At 44.8% G+C, this 24,903-nt stretch overlaps 1 protein-coding gene across 1 annotated transcript in view; it reads right to left on the bottom strand.

Annotated features, from left to right (window-relative positions):
• The window catches only part of LOC143986866 (uncharacterized), a 273,378-nt gene that overhangs the window by 2,570 nt on the left and 245,905 nt on the right, over nucleotides 1-24,903 (bottom strand). Inside the window, 12 exon segments of the mRNA XM_077485272.1 lie at nucleotides 2,378-2,513; nucleotides 3,712-3,951; nucleotides 4,028-4,125; nucleotides 4,242-4,362; nucleotides 13,993-13,996; nucleotides 14,717-15,731; nucleotides 21,845-21,986; nucleotides 22,095-22,322; nucleotides 22,412-22,509; nucleotides 22,626-22,749; nucleotides 22,836-22,970; nucleotides 23,098-23,235. Coding sequence (XP_077341398.1) covers nucleotides 2,378-2,513; nucleotides 3,712-3,951; nucleotides 4,028-4,125; nucleotides 4,242-4,362; nucleotides 13,993-13,996; nucleotides 14,717-15,731; nucleotides 21,845-21,986; nucleotides 22,095-22,322; nucleotides 22,412-22,509; nucleotides 22,626-22,749; nucleotides 22,836-22,970; nucleotides 23,098-23,235 — 2,479 coding nt within the window.

Genomic DNA, 24,903 nt, shown 5'->3' with positions numbered 1-24,903 from the left:
TGTTGTATATTACATAGTCCTGACCCCCGCACTACATACTCTATGTTGTATGTTACATAGTCCTAACCCCAGTACTATATACTCTATGTTGTACACAACATACTCCTGACCCCTGCCTTATATTCTCAATGTTTAGAATCAACCACCAAAAATGTTAGATAAAGACAATAATGCGAAATAAATTGCATTCAATGTGCATTCAAACAATGGTGACACAATTAATGAAATACTTGCTGTGACATCCATAAGTAAAAATAGTCCAATTCCTCAAAGTAGTAAAGATGAAGCATCAATAAAAATTGGCGATTTATCCAATAAGTGACACCGCTGACACCACACCACTGTGCTCACAGAACTCTCACCTCATAGGCAGAGGTCCTATGCCTTGGAACATAATCCAATAGAAAACGTCAAATTCCCCTTTCAGGATCCAGGATCAACAGTATGTCTTTTTGTATCAGAAAATTCCACCCCACATATACGATGTTCCGTTCCATATGTAAGGTAAATAAGCCTCCAATAGTGTATTACCATTAAAAGGGAGTTTATTAAGATTAAAAATACCTGCTTACATGAAAGCAGCAGCAAATGCTTTAAGGAAAGACAGACACTTGACGTTCATGCCACCTTGTCCATCACTTCCGGTCCGTGGCATCCTCCGGCCATGCCCTACATGTTACGGCACGTCACGTGACTTTCTCAGGGGGAAGTGACGTAACGCGTGGGGCATGGCTGGAGGATTCCCGCGGACCAGAAGTGACTTGCAAGGTGGCACGAACACCGATTGTCTCTCTTTCTTTGGTGCATTTGCTGCTGCTTTCAATACCTGCACGGTTCAGGAGATATCCCTGCATTTGCATGTGCCGATGTCATCGGCACATGCACACTTAAGCCAACTGAAGCAACGGCACATACGTGCCGTTGCTTCAGTTGTACTGTGCCATTCCCGGTGGCTCCCGTACGCATGCATACTAGCTCATTATGCCTTTGTCTTGCAGGGTTTTTTTTCCCGGGTTTACAACCACATTAACTGTAGAAAGACAGAGATCTGTGTTCCTGCTTAGCAGAAGCACAAGATCACTGTCTTTCTTACTAGCAGATCTACGATCTGCCTTGTTTACATAGGCAGACCGCCGCTCTGCCTCTCTACGAACGATCGGCGGGTTCCGAGCGGACATCATGTGCGCCGAACCCGCCGATTGGCTCCCACTGTGTCCAATCACAGCAGGAGCAGGTCTCCGGTGGCACGCGAGCGCCCCCCAGACCCCGATTAAGGAATCACGTACAGGAACTTGATTTTGTGCTCCAGGGCCACCCTGCCACAGTAAAATTATGTTGGGCAGTCCTTAAGCGATTAAGGAGGGGAAGTTCTTTATATGCACTCCTCTCACATTGGAAATGTTATTCCCTTCTACCTCCAAGGTGCAATTTAGGCTAATAAAGGCAGTTTGTTTCCTGCGTCACAGTGCAGAGGAAGAATGGATCTTTCCAAAAACGTACCAAAAGATTATCAGATTATTAAGATGCTTCAAAAAGATATACAGAAAAGGGGCAAAATTCAAAGCACAATAAATCCATATCTCATCCAAGTGCATTCCAGCTCAGGAAAGTGACCAGGGTATTACAGGCTGATATCACCCAGTCCTTGCCCTACTTTGGACCAATCAGTGAGCAGTATGGGTGGAGGAATGTATTTAGTGTTAATGACCTACTGTCAGGTCATCTGAGACCAGGTGACAGATGCACTCCGTAGGAGTCATGAGTGCACCGCTAAGGTAGTGGACGCTAGGACTGACTTCTGCGGATTGAACCCTGGGAGGTTCAGGAACAGGTCTACTAGATAGAGCATAGATTCCCCAGGGCACGGAGTCTAAGAGCCAGCAGGTGTTCACCAGAGCCTCTAGTGGTGAGGATGGACTGTGCTGCAGTATGGCTCCAGGTCGCGGCCCCCAGGGTCTCACAGCTCACTCTCATGGTAGACTACAGGAGATAGAGGAAGGAAGCAGCAGGCTGAAACAACAAGGATAGTAAAGGTATAAGCCAAGGTCAGGGCGACTAGCAGACAAGGATAAACAAAGAACACGCCAAAGGTCAGGGTCACAAGCAAACAGGGATAGTCGAGAACAGGCCAGGATTGGTAACTGGAATCAGACGTAGGAGGCACAGCAAATAGCACACGAAAGCTAAACACACAATGGGTGATCAGCAAGGTTGGCTTGCAATGCACAGGTTAATATAGTGTTCCTAATTAGAGGCTGAGGTGGAGCTATGCTGAGGGAAGATTATATAAGCAGTCAAGTGAGAGTGGCTGGCCTCTAAAGGAACACATGGAGGAGAGGTAAACTGACACAGATTACTGCATGACCATGACACCTACCTGAGCTGATCTCTGTAGGAGTGTCCTCCTCTATAAATGTCCCCGTTATTCCATCCTCCTCCATAGACTGCTGATCATCCCTCACATACATCTCTTCTTCTTTCACCTCAACTTTTATATCTATCAGATCTTCACCCTAAACCAAGAAAATTATAAAAAAAAAAACGATCTGTAAAATGTAAGTTTTAATTGTGACCTACAAAAAAAAAGAAAAAATCAGCAAGTCCGTGTTCGAGATTGACATCAATATTGTAATCATCAAGGTTTCCCTTCTGAGTGTGCACTCTAGTGTAGTAAAATAGATTTCTGACTCAAAAGTAGCTGTGCGAGTCTGGTAATTGATTTGGGGGTTACTGCAGGTCAGGCTGGAGGGCTCTACAGGTCAGGCCTCTGGTACCTACCTCTGGTTCTAGGAGCTTGGAGAAGTTTCTAGAAGATAGTGGGTGGAGGCCAGGAGGTGCTGACCTCCATAGTTATGGAAATCTGGCCAATCCCCAGGCAGGAGTCCTGGCAGGGTGTCTGGGTCAGCCCATAAATATCGTGGAGCCTGGTTAGCAGGGGAGTCAGGTGGAAGATGGAGTATTGCAGCTGTGTCATGTGGCTTGGAAGAGGACCCCCAGGGCGAGGCAGCTCTGCACCTAGGCTGGGAGCTGAAGAAGGAAGGAAGAAGTATAAAGGGATCTCCACTACTCTACAGTCTCTTCTAGGAGACACCCTGGCTTGCATGAGAGGACCTGGGCAGCAGGAAGCCTGTATAGCAGTCTTTTCAAGAGAAGCAGGATTTCCAGGGACAGTGAGAGTACCTCTACACCCCCAGGGGCTAAAAGGGAAGTAACTGTCCAATGCAATATCTAATGAGCGTTATGGGACTGTGCCAACAAGATAAACCCAATCCCTTGCCCTGGGACATTTCACCAAGCAGCCAGGTGGACTGGTAATTTCAAAAGAGCGGACATAGAACTCCTGCATGTTGAGACTTTGCTAAATTCCGCTAGGGAGACACAGAGCTCCTATAAAGGGAATTTTTACAGTAATTTCCAGTGAGACTTTTAGAGAGTACAGTCCATAATTTGTTCAGTGTAAAGAGGGAAGCAAGTTTCCTCATTGTTATTCTTCATGTCAAGTTGGACATCCTATAATCCCTCTACCACATTCAAGTTGGTTTTCCCAATAAAACAAAAACAAGCACATTAACTGTAGTTTTTTTTTGTCTGCGGATGAAAGTTGCAAAATGCGTGTTGCCTGACTGTACAAGGATAAGGGGAACCGAAATACAGTGGCCCTCTATGGGGTAGCTCTAACTATCAAAAATGCTCTGTATAATTCATAACTACCAATAATTGTTCCTCATCTACCTGATGATGGTGGGGGATGGTGTGATCTTCCTGTGTGGAACCCTGGGAATACAGAGGACGGGGACATCTCTCTGGTGGGTTCCTGTTACTTGATGGCTCCATCATGATGTCATTGTAGAGATCACTGTGTCCTTCAGAAAGGTGCCTCATCACTCCATACTCTTCATCCTCCTCTTTAAATTCTTCTTTAACAACATTACCATCTCCGAGGTTTCCACTCTGAATATATAATAAAATATCGATTGTAACAAACATGCTGTGTATAAATCATAACTGCCGAAAATTGTTCCAATACCTGATGATGGTGAGGGATGGTGTGACCTTCCTGTGTGGAATCCCGGGAATACAGAGGACGGGGACATCTCTCTGGTGGGTTCCCATTACTGGATCCATCTGTAGGAAACACACACACTGACTGAATACATTGTTTCTATGTGTTTATCAGATGATGGGGGATCTAGGTGGAACCTCCGTACTGCTCTCTCCTTTACAATAAAGTCTCCTCTTACCCGGTGATGTGAGGGGCGGCTGATTGTCCATCATGACGTCCTTGTAGAGATCCTTGTGTCCTTCTAAATACTCCCACTCCTCCATGGAGAAATAGACAGTGACATCCTGACACCTTATAGGAACCTGACACACACAATGATACAATTACCATCCAGACACATCCCTAGTCTGTTACTGGATAATGTCCCAGAATTCCCAGCACCGCTCACCTCTCCTCAATGATCTCTCTGGTGACTTCAAGAATCTTCTTCGTATTTCTCTATTCTATCAGGGAGGGCGGTGGAGGCGATGCGATGGACTTCTGGTTTCTAAACTTCACTGGAGAAAATAATCTAGATTTGAACACAAATAGCAAAATCTGAATCAGTAAAAGCGGCGGAGACGACCGGAGAGCGCGGTGTGAGGGGCACCTCTCCTGCCGCCGATAAATGTGATCTTGCAGTGAATCCGCCACAGAGACCACTTTTATCTGAACGCGGATCACCCGCCGTTTAAGAGGATACCAGGGATTAAGGATGAGCTCAGGCGTGCTCACAAGCCGCACGTGCAGATCCCCCCAGCAAGTTGGCGCTGCCCAAATCACAGGCAGTGAGACATTTCCCAATGAGCGGCTACAGAGATAAGGAAATGTCTCACTGCCTGTGATTAGCGCAGCGCCGACTTTCTGGCGGGCTCTGCACGTGTGGCTTGCGAACAATTCCTGAGCTCATCCTTACCAGGGATTATGGCAGCTATCTGCTGCCATAACAACGGTATTCCATGTCAAAGTACCGGAGTATAACGACAGCAGCTGGTCCGTAAGCGGTTAATATTGTTCTTGTAATATTTTGCTGTTTTATTATTAAATCCATTTTTTAAAGTTTTTTAGTGAGAAAAGGAAAGGACTTTCTTGGAACTTTTCTCATCAATATAAGTTTATAGAATAATCGAGAGAATATTCCTATATTCTACAAGGTGCAAACACGTACACGTTTTCCTGTACTGCGCAAAAAAAGTGCTGCCTTCTGCAGTTGCACGTGGGTGCCATTATTCCCCAATGACGCACGCCATCTATGCATGTACGTTTTTTATGAAAAAATGCGATGTGCACAAGCATGCAAAAAAAATAGCTCTAAAGGATGCCTTGACTGAGAACAGGTTGAAAAACACTGATATAGACTGATGAGGGAAAAAGGTAATTGATGGATAGAATAAAATCAGCTCCCAACTGTCCCTGATTTAGAATGCCTGGGAGATGGCATCACCCATAGGTTTACAATGTGGCATCTGCTGTCAACTGCTCCACATTGAAGCCACCGCCATAGCTCCCCAACTACCCTTGATTTGGAATGCCTGGGAGATGGCATTACCCATAGGTTTACAATGGGGCATCTGCTGTCAACTGCTCCACGTTGAAGCCACCGCCATAGCTCCCAACTGTCCCTGATTTGTAATGCCTGGGAGAAAACAGCAGATGCCCCATTATAAACCTATGGGTGATGCCATCTCCCAGGCATTCCAAATCAGGGACAGTTGGGAGCTATGGCGGTGGCTTCAACGTGGAGCAGTTGACAGCAGATGCCCCATTGTAAATCTATGGGTGATGCCAACTGCTCCACATTGAAGCCACTGCCATAGCTCCCCAACTGTCCCTGATTTGGAATGCCTGGGAGATGGCATCACCCATAGGTTTACAATGGGGCATCTGCTGTCAACTGCTCCACGTTGAAGTCACCGCCATAGCTCCCAAAGGTCCCTGATTTGGAATGCCTGGGAGATGGTATCACCCAGAGGTTTACAATGGGGCATCTGCTGTCAACTGCTCCACGTTGAAGCCACTGCCATAGCTCCCAACTGTCCCCGATTTGGAATGCCTGGGAGATGGTATCACCCATAGGTTTACAATGGGGCATCTGCTGTCAACTGCTCCACGTTGAAGCCACCGCCATAGCTCCCAACTGTCCATGATTTGGAATGCCTGGGAGATGGCATCACCCATAGGTTTACAATGGGGCATCTGCTGTCAACTGCTCCACGTTGAAGCCACCGCCATAGCTCCCCAACTGTCCCTGATTTGGAATGCCTGGGAGATGGCATCACCCATAGGTTTACAATGGGGCATCTGCTGTCAACTGTTCGACATTGAAGCCACCGCCATAGCTCCCAACTGTCCCTGATTGCAAGGGACTGTCCCTGATTTGGAGCAATGTCCCTCTGTCCCTCATTCCTCCTCATTTGTCCCTCATTTTGGTCTGGTCTATATAGTTGTATATAAAACACACTTTTTATCTATCAAAAAGGTATTTTCCAGGGCTAAACCTTTCATCTGATTTCTAAATGGCTGAATTTGTACATCCCAAAAGCCAATATAAAGGAATAGTAGTGCTTAAAAAGGCACTTGTGGATTTAAATAATCATTCTTCTTGTAGGGGGTGTGTCCTATGCCCACATATTTTTGCTAATAGGTGTCCCTGGTTCCCATCTCAAAAAGTTGGGAGGTGTGGTGAAACATATCCAGAATGAAGAGAATGTTCCAGCCCCATAAGTGGGGAAATGTTCTTCCCCTGAAGGGGTTAATCTAGGTTTCCACACTATATATGTGTGTATCATCATCTGCTGGAAATTAAAGACATCACAGTGACTATGGAGGAAGAGGACGGACATGACGGGGGGGGGGGTTACTGGGTGTAAATAGAAAACAAGATCTTATTACCTCCTCTACTGCCACTTCCAGCAATGTCTTCTCTCTACTTCCTCTCGACTCACCTCTCACCCGCAACTTTCTATTTATACCTGACATCACTTCCTGTCTGTATTCCATAGAGACTTCCTGTCTGGCTAGAAGTGAGATCACCACCTTGTGGAGCTCAAAGGAACTGCAGCCTCGAGAAACAATAGTGTGAACACGGCCTTGTGCTGTGTGTGTATGTACTGTATGTCCTTATAGATGGGGTCATCTCCACTCCCACCAAGGAAGATAGAAATAAAAAATGTATGAAATATATATATATATATATATATATATATATATATATATATATTACTGCCTAGTCCAGCCTTTCTCAGCCAGGGTTCCTCCAAAGGTTTCTAGGGGGTTCCTTGTGTAATGAACCTGTTTTGTCTCTCAGTAACAATCAATTGGCATCAATGATCTGTAAGGGGAGCAGTCTTTCCACTGATGACAATGTAGGAATGTCCTTCTCCTATTGACCACTAATATAAGGGGATCCTTCTCCCATTGGTCACCAATGTAAAGGACCACTACCTTGACCACTGAAATAAGGGGGACATTCTCAAGTGGTCACCAATGTAAGGTAACAAAGTAACAACTGGCATCAGCATATCTCCCAACATTTTTGTGATGGGAATGAGGGACACCTACTAGCAAATGTATGTAGGCATAGGATACGCCCCTTACCACGCACCCTTAAAGGAGAATTATCCCCCCAAAAAAATTAATTAAATCCATAAGGGACTTTTTTTTACCACTACTATTCCTTTATATTGCCTTTTAAAATGTACAAATATAGCAATTTATACATTGGATGAAAGGTTTAGCACTGGGAAACACGTTCTGAAAGATAAAAAGTGCATTTTATATACAACTATACAGATCAGATCAAAATGAGGGACAAATGAGGAGGAAAGAGGGACAGAGGGACATTGCTCCAAATCAGGGACAGTCCATCGAAATCAGGGACAGTTGGGAGCTATGCATCAGTAATCTATAAGGGGGGGGGGGGGGGGGGTTGCAGTCTTCCCAGTGATGATAATGTAAGAATGTCCTTCTCCCTATGACCGCTGATATAGGGGGGATCTTCTCCCATTAATCACCAATGTAAGGGACCACTACACTGACCACTAATATAATGGGGATCTTCTCCCATTGGTCACCAATGTAAGGGTCCACTACACTGACCACTGATATAAGGGGGATCTTCTCCCATTGGTCAACAATGTAATGGTCCACTACACTGACCACTGATATAAGGGGGACCTTCTCCCATTGGTCACCAATATAAGGGATCACTACACCGATCACTGATGTAGCACTACCCCGTAGGAGCCACTGGTGAATATCGTTATCTCCCACCCTGCATGGCCAGGCACATACATTTTCCACACATGCTAAAGTCAGGAATCAGTCCTTGCAGCTTTGTTTTTTTTGGGGATTTTATTAGGGGAGTTGAACATGGATGGGGAAGTGTTATTATGGGATGCCCACTTGATCAACACAGAATTTTTCAGGGACACAACTATATACACACAGTATATAAACACTTCTTCTCTTCTACCTCCAGCGCAATCTTACTTGTAGAACAATATTTCTCAGGACCAGCTAGCACTGACAAGATGATCCAACACAGACTCAGTCAGATCCAGAGCAAGTGCCCTTTGCAGGCAGGGACCGCAGGTCCCTTTGGTAGTGTAGCAGAAAAGAGGTCTTCATGCTTAGCTGTCCTATTCCTGTGGCTACTGATCCCAGTACCACCTCTTCAGGCACTGCCAGCCATCATGGCTGCACCTGCCCCTTTCACCTGCCCGGTCCACCACCTCTCTCCCAGTCCTCTCAGGCATGCCTTTCGGTCCTCCCGACTTTGTGTCACTCACCAGCCCTCCTGGCTGTCTTCCTCTCTGGAGATTTGCCCGGCAGTTTTCTCCTACTGTCCTCTCCTTGCTCCGGTGCCTCCTGGTCAGGATGCCCCTGTTTGTCTTGAAGAGGGGTCCCTTCTGCACACGAGCCCAGGCCTGAGTTCACCCCCCCCCCCCCATAACAGGGGGTTACTCTCAAAGGCCTCCGACAGCCTAACACTCCATCTCTATATTTCACCCGAACTCCACATTGCCCCATCTGTTGGGGATTGGTCAGAGCCCTCATGAATACTCCAGGCAGCTCCACCTTACTTCCACTCCCATTCTTCTGGAAGATTCCAGTAAGTTCAAGAAGTAGGGGGAGATCTCAGTGATGCTGCCTGTGAGTCATCCAGCTCTCCCTGAATCTCTGCCCAACCCAGGAAAAACACAAAGGCTTGGCTGCCAGCCAAACCTGAACAAATTTACCTACACTAAACAAAAATCTATTTACACTTCTAGCACACTAGAGGGTGCTACACTGATATAAAGGGGTCATTCTCCCATTGGTCACCAATGTAAGGGACCACTACACTGACCACTGATTCAAGCAGGTCCTTCTCGCATTGGTCACCAATGTAAGGCATCACTACACTGACCACTAGGAATGAACTCAGATTTTACTGTTCAGAAAGCAGAGATGAGTCTACAGTTTGAACCAAACTTTGGCTGTTCCAGACACCTGTTTAGCCTAGCTGTGTATCAAATATAGAAGTTATATATTTACCATGTGTTTGTATGGCAGCCTCGCACTTGTACCTAAGGATGCCGCGTGGAACCCCCTGCTTCCCTAGGAACCACTGATATCACAGGGAATCCATGTCTTGCAAATAAAGTGGCAGGGATAGCAGTGATATCACTGCCCACATATGGCCATTGGCCACATTGGGAAATTATGTCACCATTATCCCTGTCCTTTCTTTTGTATAGCTGATGAAAGCTAAAGGAGCTATCATTCGGCAAGCATTATCATTGAGTACTACGTGCCCCATACTCACTCATGTGGTGGGCCATATCGGGGACCCCCTTATCATTAAAGGGGGTTTCCAGATTCCGATAAGACAACTGACCTGGTGTTTCCAGTTTCCGATACGTCCCTTGTACTCATCAACATGGGCACAGGATGCTTTGCTTGGGGGGCCTACCTGTCAAGGTGACCTCCAATGTTGTGGGCATGTAGCCTGTTTTGTTTCTGTGGGGGATGCACGCTACAACCCATAACTGCTCTCTGTATGCGTAGCGGTACCCCTGTAGGTGCTGCTGAGTGTTGTGGCTTCATCCGTCACCCTGCCCAGCCAGGCACACAGTTCTCATTAACCCTCAGACAGAAAACCAGTCCTTGAACTTTGTTTTTGTATTTTTATTCAGGAGATTTAACTTGGATGGGGATAGGATAATCATGAGATGCCCAATTGATTGTAGAAAAGTTATATGGGACCAAACTATATACACCTCAGATATGTACAACCTCTTTACTTCCAGCTCCAGCACAACTCTTGATCTCACTCTCCAGCACTTTACTCAAAATTTTCAGTGTGTTTTATTTGTTTAGCAAAAAAAAAAAAATCCCAGAGGTGATCAAATACCCCCAAAAGAAAGCTCTATTTGTTGGAACAAAATGACAAAAATGTAGTTTGGGTACAGTGTTGCATGACTGCACAATTGTCATTCAAAATGCGACAGCGCTGAAAGCTGAAAATTGTCCTGGGCAGGAAGGGGGAAAAACGTCCAGTATTGAAGTGGTTAAAGGGTGTTCCAGATTTTGATAAGCCCCCCACCCGCAGACCCCAGGGTTGTGAGGAAGAGACCCTTGTTCCCTTCAACATGGGGACAAGGTGCTTTGGGCTGGGTGGGTGGGCACAATGTTGAGGGCATGTGGCCTGGTTTAGATTAGAAGGACTCGCTTGTCCTCCCCCTTTCCTGAACTACCAGGCTGCATGCTTGGATAAGGGTCTGGTATGGAATGGGGGGGACCCCACGCCATTTTTTTCTCTATTTTTTTTTCAATAGCTGGGTGCTGGCAATTGCAACCGCGAGTCAACTTAAATGTGATTTGACTTTTTTTTTTTTTTAGAAATGTCATTTTGTCATTCATATTGCTGCAGCAGGTTCTATACACAGTACAGATGCATCATTTTACAGGCAGACTAAGGGGTAGACATGTGCAATTCATTTCATTCCAAGTACATTTTTTGACAAAAATTTCACAAATTCTGAAATATTAGAATTAGCAAAAACCCGTTTAACTAATTTTTCCAAAAATGTGTAAATTCGGAAATCCGAAAATAAGAATGAAAATCCAAAAAAGAAGAACGAAAATTCTAAAAACCCGAAATAATAACTAATAATAATAACTATTACTAACTATTAAATTCTAGGTATTGGAATTTCCTTTCAAATTTGGCTGTTAATGAATGTAAAGAATATGAATTTATCCGAAGTTACAAATTATCCGAAAAAACCGAATGCCGCTTCTAAACAAATGGAACGTAATTAATTAATAATAGTAAATTAGAATAATAATGAAAATATATTATTATTTATTATTATTTGTTACGTACCATTCATTTAGATGCGGCATTTGTTACTTTTGGACAATTCGTAACTTCAGAGATATTAGTTTGTTACGTTCATAAACAAATTTGAAAGGAAATTCCAATACGTATAATTTAGTTTTATATATATATATATATATATATATATATATATATATATATATATATATATATATATATATATATATTTATTATATACACACACACACACACACACACACACACACAGTAGTTAGTTATTATTTCAATACCACATCTAACCTAGTAAAACATAACAAATTAAAATTTTTCCGAAGTTACGAATTTATTCGAAATAACGAATTTGGATCATAACGAATGACCTGACAAAAAAAAATAATGAAACGAAAACTAACACATTTTTCAGCAGTACACATGTCTACTAAGGGGACCCCCCCCAGGCATCATATTTAAGGGAATTTTTCATTTTTATTGTTGCACTTTAAGCATCATTAAAATTACTGCCCCTTTAAAAATTATTATTTAAAAAAATAAAAATAAATTAGCATTGATACATATCCCCCAGGGCAGTACCCGGACCTCATACCCCTTTTATAGCCAATAACTTGCATACAAGCCTTCAAATTGGGACTTTTCGATTCTTCAAGACCTGCTCCAATAGACTTCAATTCAGGTGAGAACATTTTCTCTGTTCGGGAGTTCTGGTACAAATCTATACTCTCTGCTTGCTACCACACAGAACTTCTTGTCTGTACTGACATCCCTGCCTGCCTGTACCTGACATCACTTCCTGCCTGTACTGGACATCCCTGCCTGCCTGTACCTGACATCACTTCCTGCTTGTACCTGACATCACTTCCTGTCTTCCATGGAGACTTGCTGTCTAGGTAGAAGTGAAACCACCACCTTGTGGAGCCCAGAGGAATTGGAGCCCTGAGAAATGTCTCGTAGTGTGAACACGGCCTTGTGCTGTGTGTGTATGTACTGTATATCCTTATAGACGGGTCATCTCCACTCCCACCAAGCGGGAGAGAAATATATTACTGCCTAGTCCAGCCTTTCTCAGCCAGGGTTCCTCCAAAGGTTCCTTGAGTATTGAACAATTTTTTTCTCTCAGTAACAATTGGCATCAATGATCTGTAAGGGGAGCAGTCTTTCCACTGATGACGATCTATGAATGTCCTTCTATTGACCACTAATATACTTCTCCCATTGGTCACCAATGTAATGGACCACTAAAATAAGGGGGACCTTCTCAAGTGGTCACCAATGTAAGGGACCACTACAATGACCACTTGGCATGAGCTCTGGTTTTACATGTTAGAGAGGAGTTATGAGCCAACAGTTCCAACCAAACTTTGGCTGTTCTGGCCCCATTTGGCAAGAGCCGATCATGATATATAGAAAATACACTTCTATAAACAAAACATCTTGCTGTCATTAGTACCTAAAGAAGCTGTGGATGCTTGCAGCTGCCATATCCCCAGGAATCACTGATGTCATTGGGAATCTGTGACATGTAAGCAAGGATGAGGGGAGAGCAGTGACATCCCTGATCAAATATGGCCACTGGTCATATGTGGGTAATAAGGTTACCACTATTCCCAACCCTTCACTTATCTAGAGGATGACAGTTTAGGGAGCTTTCATTCAGCTCAGGCTACTGTCAAGTACTATGTACCTGTCAGAAAGATCCTGCCAGCAACAGTTGATCCAGACCTGCTGGTGCGTGATTGCGGGCGCCAATGCGCATGCGCACAAGGGAAAGTGTGCGCGCCCATTAGCACTAGGCGGGCTATTTAAACCTGACTGACACAGGTGAACTTTGCTGTCTGCTCTACAGCTTTCCCTGCCTATCTGATACCTGTTCTTGTGTTGTGCCGGCTTGTCTGAAGACCATTCCTGCTATCCGCCTGCATCTGACCCCCTCCTGTCTGACTACTCTTCTGCCTGCTCCTCTGATCCTTCTTCTGCCCACCTGATAACCGACCCGGCTTTCCTGATCTTCCACAAGTCTTATCCAGCTTATCCTGATTCCAGTCCGTTAATCCAGTTCCAGCCCACTGTGCCTGTTTGCTGATCCATCCTGTTCCTGGTTCCAGTCCGCTAATCCGGTTCCAGACTGCTGTTCCTGGTTCCAGTCTGCTGATCCAGTTCCAGACTGCTAAGCCTGTTTGCTGTTCCAGCTTGTTCCTGGTCCTAGTCCCCTGATCCGTTTCCTGCCTGCTGCACCAGTCCTTTCCTGCTATCTTCTGTATGGAATCTCCTGGACCTCTGGACCGACCTCCTGCTGTTGATCCTGCCAGGCACACGTACCACTCCTCACTCCTGTGCTTCCTGTCTATCCTATTAGGGGCCTCGAGTCAGAGGCGTAAGAGAGGCCATCCTCTACAATTCGGGCTCACCTACTAGGTACGTAACAGTACCCCATACTCATTCATGCAAGGTGGCCAGTATATACAGATTTCCAGACTCCAATATGACCCCAGGCAACCGATACCCACAGTTACTGGCTAAGGGGACAAGGTCTTTTGCCGGGAAGATTACCCCCCTTAAAAAATCAGGAAATAGTAAAGGTGGAAATCGGATTGATCAGGAAAATTACCTGTCTGGAATGTGGAGGCAGAGCAGTTATTGCATTTTTGTACAATACACAATGTGTTACATTATTATAACAAAGAAAAATAGCACATTATGGCAACTGGATGGAACTACTGATTATAGAAAATCCAGTGGCTGGGTGAGTGCGTGTCATATCAGCATATCAAGGGTTTTTGAAAGCTTACACTACAAACTTAACTCCATTTTTATTTTTCTACTGCTATCAATGGCCAACACAGTACAACACTTCATCCATGTCTTTGGTGATCTCTGATCTCCTTATGAACTGTTTCTTACATGATGAAGATCAGCCATGGAGTATATCTGATGTGTATATCAGGGTGTGCTTCTTCCCCACATGAGAGCTGTGATGTCCAGCAACATTCATATAGAAGACATTTCCCACACTCAAGGCACTAATACACCTCGAGGGTCGTGTGGGATCCCTGATGTACAGGAAGACAGGACTTCAGTGAGGAACAATTCCCTCACTCAGGACAGGAATACGGCTTCTCCCCCGTGTGAGATCTCTGATGTTTGTAAAGATTCGACTTATCTGAAAAACATTTCCCGCACTCAGGACAGGAATACGGCTTCTCCCCCGTGTGAGACCTCTGGGTTGTGTGGGATCCCTGATCTACAGGAAGACAGGACTTCAGTGAGGAACAATTCCCTCGCTTGGACCAAGAAAGTTCATTGTCCTGGATGCTCAACTGTAAAGACATTACTTCAGTGAGTAACATTTCCATCACTCAGGACAGGAAAGTGGCTTCTCCCCAGTGTGAGATCTCTGATGTCTGTAAAGACTGTACTTCACTGAAAAACATTTCCCGCATTCAAGACAGGAATACGGCTTTTCACCCGTGTGATATGTCTGATGTTTATGAAGATTGGACTTCTCTGAAAAACATTTTCCACACTCGGGACAGGAAAATGGCTTCTCCCCCGTGTGAGACCTTAGATGTAAGACAAGTTTAGATTTTTGTACAAAACATTTCCCGCACTCCGAACAGGAATGCGGTTTTTCCCCCGAGTGCATCCTCTGATGTCTGATGAGTACTGATTTTTTTACAAAACTTTTTTCGCACTCAGGACAGGAAAATGGCTTCTCCGTTGTATGAGTCCTCTGATGTGCGACAAGATGTGAATTTTTTACAAAGCATTTCCCACACGTAGGACAGGAATACGGCTTCCTACCTGTGTGCAATCTCTGATGTGCAGAAAGAGAGCATTTCACTGAAAAACATTTCCCGCACTCAGGACAGGAAAATGGCTTCTCCCCGGTGTGAGACCTCTGATGTCTGACAAGTTTTGATTTCTCTACAAAACATTTACCGCACTCAGGACAGGAATATGGCTTCTGCAATGTGTGAGATCTCTGATGTCTGTGGAGACTGGATGTCTTTGAAAAACATTTCCCGCACTCAGGACAGGAATACGGCTTCTCACCTGTGTGAGTTCTTTTATGCACATTAAGATGGGATTTATAATAGAAAAACTTCCCGCACTCAGTACAGGGAAACCTCTTATCTGTTGGAAGGACGGCACCGTCCCTCACAGTCTGAGGCTCCTCAGGATAAGAGGAATACGATGGTCCATCTACACTGTTTGGTGCCGGATGGACATTTGAGGTAGTCGGGTTTTCTCCTGGACTATACTGTGCGATGTCCTCATCTTCTACTTTACAGTCTGGAGACAAAGTGAGACAATCCTCTGAGGTTTTCCTCATCTCCCGTCCATCTACTAAAATAGAAATACAAAGATTATTACTAGACATGAGCTGATTGGTTCCCCTAAACCAGGACTCCGCCCACATCAGGCAGCTTTGTCTCTGAGGATCTTACAATTCCCCCTCAAGGTAACTAGTAAATGGGTCCTCTGATCTCCTACCAGATCATTTCTTTATTCATGGACCTTAGTTAGTGTGCAAAAAGGGGGAGGGGTATGCCTATATATCAAGAATAATGTAAGGGTGAATGTGAGAGATGACATCACTAAGGGAACTAGGGAGGAGGTGGAATCCTTATGGGTAGAGCTCCAAAAGGGGAAAATAATACTGGGAGTATGCTATAGGCCCCCTAAGCTGAGGGATGAAGGGGAGACAGACCTCCTATCACAATTTGGATTAGCAGCAAGGATGGGAAGTGTTATCATAATGGGGGATTTTAATTATCCAGACATAGACTGAGCAGAGGGAACCACGCAATCATCTAAGGCTCACCAGTTCCTAAACGTCTTGCAGGACAATTTTATGGGTCAGATGGTAGACACACCAACTAGAAACAAAGCGTTACTAGAACTACTGATTACCAACAATACAGACCTGATCACGGATGTGGAAATATGGGGCAATTTAGGGAAAAGCGACCACAGGTCAATTGGCTTCAGTATAAATCACACAAATAGGAAACATAAGGGGAATACAAAGACACTGAATTTCAAAAAAGCCAACTTCCTTAAACTGCGATCCTCACTAGAAGATATAATTGGGATAAAATCTTAGAAACAGAGAACCTGCTTGGGTTTGCTTGAAGAGCATATTAAATAAGGGCATTAGCCAATGCATCCCATTGGGAAATAAATTTAAAAAAGAGCGAACAAAAGTCCTGGATGGCTTAACTCCAATGTAAAAATGCATATAAAAGCAAAGGAGAAGGCCTTCGAAAAATACAAGGCTGAGGGATCATCATCAGCATTTGGACTTTACAAAGAATGTAACAAGCTATGAAAGGGTGCAATTAGGGTGGCTAAGATAGCGAAAGATACATAGCGGAGGAGAGCAAAAAAAAATAAAAAATTCTTTACATGTTTAAACAGTAAAAAAGGGAGGACAGACCATATTCGACCCATAAAGAATGAGGAAGGACATCTGGTTACAAAGGATGGGGAGATGGCAAAGGTATTGAATTTATTCTTCTCCTCAGTCTTCACAAGGGAATCGGGGGGGGGGCTTCAGTAACCAAAACTGCAGTGTTTATCCTCATGACACATCACAGGAAGTACATCCATGGTTAACAGAGGACAGAATTAGAAATAAACTCGGGAAACTTAACATTAATAAATCACCGGGACCAGATGGCTTGCACCCGAGGGTACTTAGTGAAACCTTGCAAGAAGATCTGAACACATTTATGGAGTGGGCAACTACATGGCGAATGAGGTTTAATAAAATGTAAAATAATGCATTTGGGTGGCAAAAACATGAATGCAATCTATACACTGGGGGGAGAACCTCTGGGGGAATCTAGGATGGAAAAGGACCTGGGGGTCCTAGTAGATGACAGGCTCAGCAATGGAATGCAATACCAAGCTGCTGCCAACAAAGCAAACAGAATATTGGCACAAATTAAAAAGGAGATCAACTCCAGAGATAAAATGATAATTCTCCCGCTCTACAAGACTCTGGTCAGGCCGCACCTGGAGTATACTGTCCAGTTCTGGGCACCAGTCCTCAGGAAGGATATACTTTAAATGGAGCGAGTACAAAGAAGGGCAAGAAAGCTAATAAAGGGTCTGGAGGATATTAGTTATGAGGAAAGGTTGCGAGCACTGAACTGATTCTCTCTGGAGAAGAGACACTTGAGAGGGGATATGATTTCAATATACAAATACCGTACTGGTGACCCCACAATAGGGATAAAACTTTTTTTGTGGAAGAGAGTTTAAAAAGACACGTGGCCACTCATTATAATTTAGAAGAAAAAAGGTTTAACCTTAAACTACGTAGAGGGTTATTTACTGTAAGAGCGGCAAGGATGTGGAATTCCCTTCCACAGGCGGTGGTCTCAGCGGGGAGCATCGATAGTTTAAAAAAACGATTAGATAAGCACCTGAACCACCACAACATACAGGGATATACAATGTAATACTGACATATATTCACACACATAGGTTGGACTTGATGGAAGTGTGTCTTCTTTCAACCTCACCTACTATGTAATTAGTGAAGACACAAGGAGAACTGTCTTTTATAGGAGTGACAGTGATGAGGGGATTATAGGACAAGTGTCCCCTCCCCCTCTATCACTCATTGCCATCTTCCCAACACAAGAAGTCCTGCACTTCCTTATTTAGTCCATGATTTAGTGATGAATAACAGCGGGGCTGAGCCCCACCAGAGGTCAGAGAGTGAGGATGGGGGGGAGAACAACCAAGATGAAGAATGGACTGATCCTGAAGACCCCCATCATTGGGTTATTGACTCCTCCCTCATTATCACTTTCTGTTTAAGGTTTCAAAATTTGAGGATGTTATCACATTATTATCAACATGTAAAAGTCTGTGCTCCAATCAAATCATTGGATATAAAATATCCATCTGGTAGGAAATGGGTGTAAAAAAAGAGAATATATATTATGTTTATATATGGAAGTGGGTAAAGGTGTGTAGCACCCTCTAGTGTGCTGCTAGTGGGGTTGTGTAGGTAAAACATAGTTTGGCTCAGGGCTAAACATGAGCCATAAAATCTGGGTCAGGGTTCATTAGAGTTCAGGGCCGGATGACTCATCCAGGCAGCTCTCTGGTGCCTCGCCCGGTTCTAAAATGTTAGAGAACGTTATGGAAATTAGTGGGCAGAAGCTAGGAGGGCTGTAATGCATATTTAGTGGCCGATCCCCAGGAGTTAGGCCTGGCAGCGGGAGCAAGGAAGGACAGAGTGAGCAGATCCGCACAGAGCAGGGACAGACAAGGGGAGAGACTGCCACTTGCAGCAGGTCTCTCGGGGACACCAGTGAGCCACGTCCTCATCCAACCTTGCCCTGGGAAATCTCCAGTTGGGTGGACAGGGAAGAAGAAGCAGCTAGGTGGGCTAGTGAAGAGGCAGGCAGGTGGTCTAGCATTTCCTGCAAGAAGTAGAGCTGGGGCCAGTGTCTACAGGGAAGTTTGAGGTGTTTCGGGATGTCGTTCACGCCACATGTACTACTTTTCTAAGAGAATGAGAGTTCCTAGACCATAAGGGGCTTTTGCCGAGCTAACAAGAGATAGTTTCCAAAAAGAATAAATCAAATGGAGTTCTGCAGAGTAAATCAAGTGGAGCTGTAGAGAGGATCAAGTCAGGCTGTGCAGGAGGATCAAAAGGGAGCTGTCTATAGGGAGGAAGTTGCCCCTGGTTCATTTTTACTACTGTCAAGTTAGGCATCCCATAATCCCTATCCCCATCCAAGTTATCATCCCCTCAATAAAACAACAAAAACAAAGCTTATCTGCTTAACCTCTTGCTTACTGGGTACTTAAACCCCCCTCCTGCCCAGACCAATTTTTATCTTTCAGCGCTGTCACACTTTGAATGACAATTGCGCGGTCATGCTACACCGTACCCAAATGAAATTTTTATCATTTTTTTCACACAAATGGACCTTTTTTTTGGTGGTATTTAATCACCACTGGGGTCTTTATTTTTTTGCTAAACACACAAAAAAATACAGACATTTTTGAAAAAAAAAACAAAAAAACTTTTCATAGTTTGTTATAAAATTTTGCAAACGGGTAATTTTTCTCCTTCATCGATATTCGCTGATGAGGCTGCACAGATGGGCACTGATGGGCTGCACTGATAAGCACAGTTAAGGCAACACTGATAGGCACTGATAAGACAGCACTGATAAGATGGCATTAGTGGGTGGCACTGATGGGCACTGGTATTGAGAGGCAGCACTGATGATGAGGCACTGATTGGTGGCACTGATGATGAGGCACTGATTGGTGGCACTGATAGGTGACACTGTGGGCACTGATGGGTGACACTGTGGGCACTGGTAGGTGGCGCTGGTGGGCAAAGAAGCCACTGCAGAGGCTCTCCATAATCGGGACCGTTGTCCCTCTCAAAATAGCCGATTACGGCTCTGTTTACATCACATGATCAGCTGTCATTGACTGACAGCTGATCACATGGTAACGGGTCGGGATCGGCCCCTTACTCCAACCTGTGATCAGCCGAGTCTCACAGACTCGCTGATCACAGAGCACATCACGCGCACCCCTGTAGTGGGCGCCCAGGCCGCTCGAGCACAGGAGGACGTCCGTGGCGCTTAAGTTCACGTATCTGTATGTGAGGATTCCTCCGATTGGCTCTGAGGGTGCTGCCGGAGCCCCGCTCCCGCTGTGATTTGACACAGTGGGAGCCAATCAGTCCGGCAACCGCGATGGCTGGCGGCCACCCTCGGTCGTTCACAGGAGAGGCAAAACGGCAGTCTGCCTATGTAAACAAGGCAGACCGCCGTTCTGTGAAAGGAGGAAGATGGAGATCTTGTGTTTCTGCTAAGCATGGAACATGGATCTCTGTGTTGCTCCAGTCACAGCTCCCCCCCCCCCCCCCCAACAGTTAGAAAGCACTCCCTAGGGACACACTTAACCCTTTGATCGCCTCTGATGTTAACCCCTTTCATGCCAGTGTCATTTATACAGTACATTGTTTTTAGCCCTGATCACTGTATTCGTGTCACTGGTTCCAAAAAAACTATCACTTAGTGTAAGATTTGTCCGACGCAATGTCGCAGTCCTGCTAAAAAAATCACTGATCACTGCCATTACTAGTAAAAACAATAAAAAAATAAATAAAGTCCCTAAATCTATCCCATAGTTTGTCGACGCTATAACTTTTGCGCAAACCAATCAATATACACGTATTGGAATTTTTTCAGCAAAAACATTCAGAATACATATTGGCCTAAATTGATGAAGAAATTCGATTTTTTTTTGATTTTTTTCTATTGAATGTTTTATAGCAGAAAGTAAAAAAATATATTTATTTTTTTCAAAACTGTCGCTCTTTTTTTGTTTATAGAGCAAAAACTAAAAAACGCAGAGGTGATCAAATACCACCAAAAGAAAGCTCTATTTGTGGGGAAAAAAAAAGAACATGCATTCTATTTGGGTACAACGTCGCACGGCCGCGCAATTGTCAAAGCGTCACAGTGCCGAATCGCAAAAAAATGGCCTGGTCAGGAAGGGGGTTAAATCCTTCCAGAGCTGAAGTGGTTAAAGACTGTTTTCTGAGTCTGGCTGCAAACTGAAAATGCTATGCGACTGGCTGTGCAGCAGTGGGGGAACCCTGTCACTTGCAGCCCCTACAGGGGTAGTGCTACAGGTGCAAAATAGAAGTCAGGACTTTGTAATGTACAACATAGAGTATATAGTGCAGGGGTCAGGACTACATGTGCAATATAAGATTATACAGTGTAAGGGAGGCAATACATGACACAATGTTCTTTCTTTCCACCATGGGACGGAACAAGTTTAGAAAAAAACTAGCCTGCCCATAGATGGATAAAATCTTGGCTGGTCCATGCTAAACCGGCCAAGATTCGATCCATCCATTTCTGGCTTAATGATCAGGACTGATAATATTGGTATTCAGTAATCAGTGGAAGATGAAATGTTTACATGAGACAAGTTGCAGAGGTCCCACACCGCTGCCTCCCATCTCCTGAGACTGCACTCAGTGACTTGGGTCTGAGATTATACAGACATATCCCTCCACCCGGCACAGCCAGCAGACAACAGAGCAAGTAACCCTGGGAGAATTGTTCTGTCAGAGATCTTGCTAGACCCAGGAATAGGGCAGAAGACCCAAAGTACATGCCCCAGGATCCTGGTTCAAGCAAGGACTTTAAGGAAAATCAACATTTTGCTGCCAGCTGAACCCCAGAATCTTCATAAATCCAGTCAGGACACATAAATTGTGTCTGCAGCACAGAGAAGGAAGATTATCGGAGAGAAATACAGGAATACAGGACGGGGAACACAGCTCAGGAAAGTGACCAGGGGATTACAGGCTGATATCACCCAGTCCTTGTCCTACTCTGGACCAATCAGTGATCAGTATGGGTGGAGGAATGTATTTAGTGTTAATGACCCACCTGTGCTGATCTCTGTAGGAGTGTCCTCCTCTATAAATGTCCCCGTTATTCCATCCTCCTCCATAGACTGCTGATCATCCCTCACATACCTCTCTTCTTCTTCTGATTTCACCTCAAATTCTACATCGATTGGATCTCCACTCTAAATCAAGAAAATTAAAGTGAATGTCATCTGTAAAATAAAAGCTTACATAAAAAATCCACACATTATTTCCACAAGTCCATGTTCTAGATGCTCCGTCCCACCAACCTTGTATTGGTAAGGGATGGTGTGATCTTCCTGTGTGGAATCCCGGGAATACAGAGGACGGGGACATCTCTCTGGTGGGTTTCTGTAGCTGGATGACTCCACCATGGTGTCCTGGTACAGATCTTTATGTTCTTTTAGAAACTCTGACTTCTCCATCACCCCATCCTCATCATCCTCCTCTTTTATCTCTTCTTTAACTTCAACTTTAGACTCTCTCAGGTTTCCACTCTGAATATATAATAAAAATGACATCAATGGTAACAACGCAGATAATGTACAGATCCTAATGCTACCATCGGTGATTGTTCCTCATCTACCTGATGATGGTGGGGGATGGTGTGATCTTCCTGTGTGGAATCCCGGGAATACAGAGGACGGGGACATCTCTCTGGTGGGTTCCCATTACTGGATCCATCTGTAGGAAACACACACACTGACTGAATACATTGTTTCTATGTGTTTATCAGATGATGGGGGATCTAGGTGGAGCCTCCGTACTGCTCTCTCCTTTACAATAAAGTCTCCTCTTACCCGGTGATGTGAGGGGCGGCTGATTGTCCATCATGACGTCCTTGTAGAGATCCTTGTGTCCTTCTAAATACTCCCACTCCTCCATGGAGAAATAGACAGTGACATCCTGACACCTTATAGGAACCTGACACACACAATGATACAGTCACCATCCAGACACATCCCTTGTCTGTTACTGGATAATGTCCCAGAATTCCCGGCACCGCTCACCTCTCCTGTCAGCAGCTCCATCATCTTCTTGGTGACTTCTAGAATCTTCTCCATGTTGTGTCTCTCAGGTTTTAGGGAGTCACATGGGGGCACTGTGATGGTCATATCATCACCTGACTTCACAAGAGGAAATCTCTGTATTGGGGAACCAATAGGAATATCATGTTAGAATCCCAGAATCCTCCTCACCTCTCCGGTCAGGTCTGTGTTTTATTAAGAGAGATAAGAGTGATGTCATGTGATCTCCCAGAATCCTCCTCACCTCTCCGGTCAGCAGGTAGATGATCTCCAGAGTGAGGTTTAGTATCTTCTCAGTCATGTGACTCCTGTCCTCCTCCATCCTCATTGGTGTCGTCACTTGATCTATACAGGTCTCCTTGTAGACAGGTAACTTTGGGAACTGAAAGTAAGAATTATTTGAATGGTATTGGTCACACAGTAATAGGATGTGGAGAGGGTAATAGGAGGGTTAATATAAATAATCACTACCCCCACATGGGTACACATTTAGTTTTGATGGTTTCATTTTTGCTACATTTTCATAAACCCAGAACCCCCTGGGATCAGAAATTCCCTTATCTCTGTTGGGTTGTTTGGTTTCTGAAGTGGTTATGATTATTTTTGGAGCTGCAGACAAGGAATGATAAATATGTTCCTCCCTTTGACTTGTTGGCTTGGAGGCAGTGCTGTGAGGACAATGTCGGGTTATTATGATGTCCAAGAAAAGGAACATACTGACTTTTGGCCGGAGTTGCCGGCTAATCAGGATAATTGGCAGAACTCCGGTTGCAAGGATCCAATCTCTGGCAGCCTGCTGACTGACAGGAGTGATGTCACTCTCTGCAGTAAGAGGAAGCACTGGATTGGATAGCAGGAGGATGCTGCTGGTGGAGGAGAGCGCTGTGGGGGAGGAGTCTGTTCTCTTCCCTCCAATGGCAGCCCAGTGTAGGTAGGAGGAAAACAGCAGGGGTGAGGGGTTTGTTCTCTTATGCCGTGTACACACGACCGGACTCTTCAAAGGGACTAGGTCCGGCAGTCTTCCCTACGGACTTTCGGCTGAGTTCCGATGGACTTTTCGAATGAACGGACTTGGACACACACAATCACACCAAAATCCGACAGATTGGACTGTAATGAGGTACGACCAGACTAGAATAAGGAAGTTCATAGCCAGTAGCCAATAGCTGCCCTAGCGTCGGTTTTTGTCCGTCAGATTAGCATACACACAAACTTATTTCTTGGTCCGGCGGAAAAATTTAAAACATGTTCTATTTCTAAAGTCCGCCGGATTTTTGGCAAGCAAAGGTCCGATGGAGCCCACACACGATCGAATTGTCCGACGAAGGTATTGGACTCTCTCCACCAGATGCAGAGCACTGACCCCTGCCATTCTTAATCAACAAGGGGTGAAGGGTAACTACCTTTCTTGGAAAATGTTATTTGACCAGTGATATGTAAGAAGGCGAAGGATACCTTCCTTTCCTGGCAGGAGTTCTTTAAGGAGGTCTGAAAAGTAAGTGCAAGTAGCTGGACTATCATTGACTAAGACCCCCTCCCTACCATATGGTCCCTATGAACCCAAATGCCTCTTCTTCCTTCACAGTCCTACTGCATGCCAACCCTATCAAGAGCCCAAGCTCCTTCAGCTACACTACCCCCTCAGGGGCCCCTAGAGTCCATCAGCTATCTTTAATCACTCATAGTCTCTCAGCTCTTCTACTGTCAGGATGGTCACTGTCTTGTCTTATGTATCGTCAGTGCTGTTTGTTTAGAGGAACATATTACTAGAATTTATCTCCAAAATCAAAAGAATGTTTTCCGGGCCCCATAAGTGAAGGGGCGAATCTGGGTTCACAACGCTGCCTGCTTTAATCCCCAACAAGGTTGCAGGGTATTTTTGAGCGGCCTCATTCACTTGAGTGGGTCATGCCTAGCAGGTGCTACACCCACCACCCATGACGGAGTGTATAATTTCTGCTGCAGCTGCAACATGTGTACACCCCTGGCCACTGGGGGTGTGCGTGGTAAAAACACATCTTAACTATGGGGTTTTACCTCCCCCCAACCA

This window comes from Lithobates pipiens, unplaced genomic scaffold (assembly GCF_037356315.1).
Source record: "Lithobates pipiens isolate NorthernLeopardFrog02 unplaced genomic scaffold, aLitPip1_a1.2 Scaffold_18, whole genome shotgun sequence".
In the NCBI taxonomy this organism is placed as follows: Eukaryota; Metazoa; Chordata; class Amphibia; order Anura; family Ranidae; genus Lithobates; species Lithobates pipiens.
Note: the sequence above shows the minus strand (reverse complement) of the source record. Positions and strands in the feature narration are given on the sequence as shown.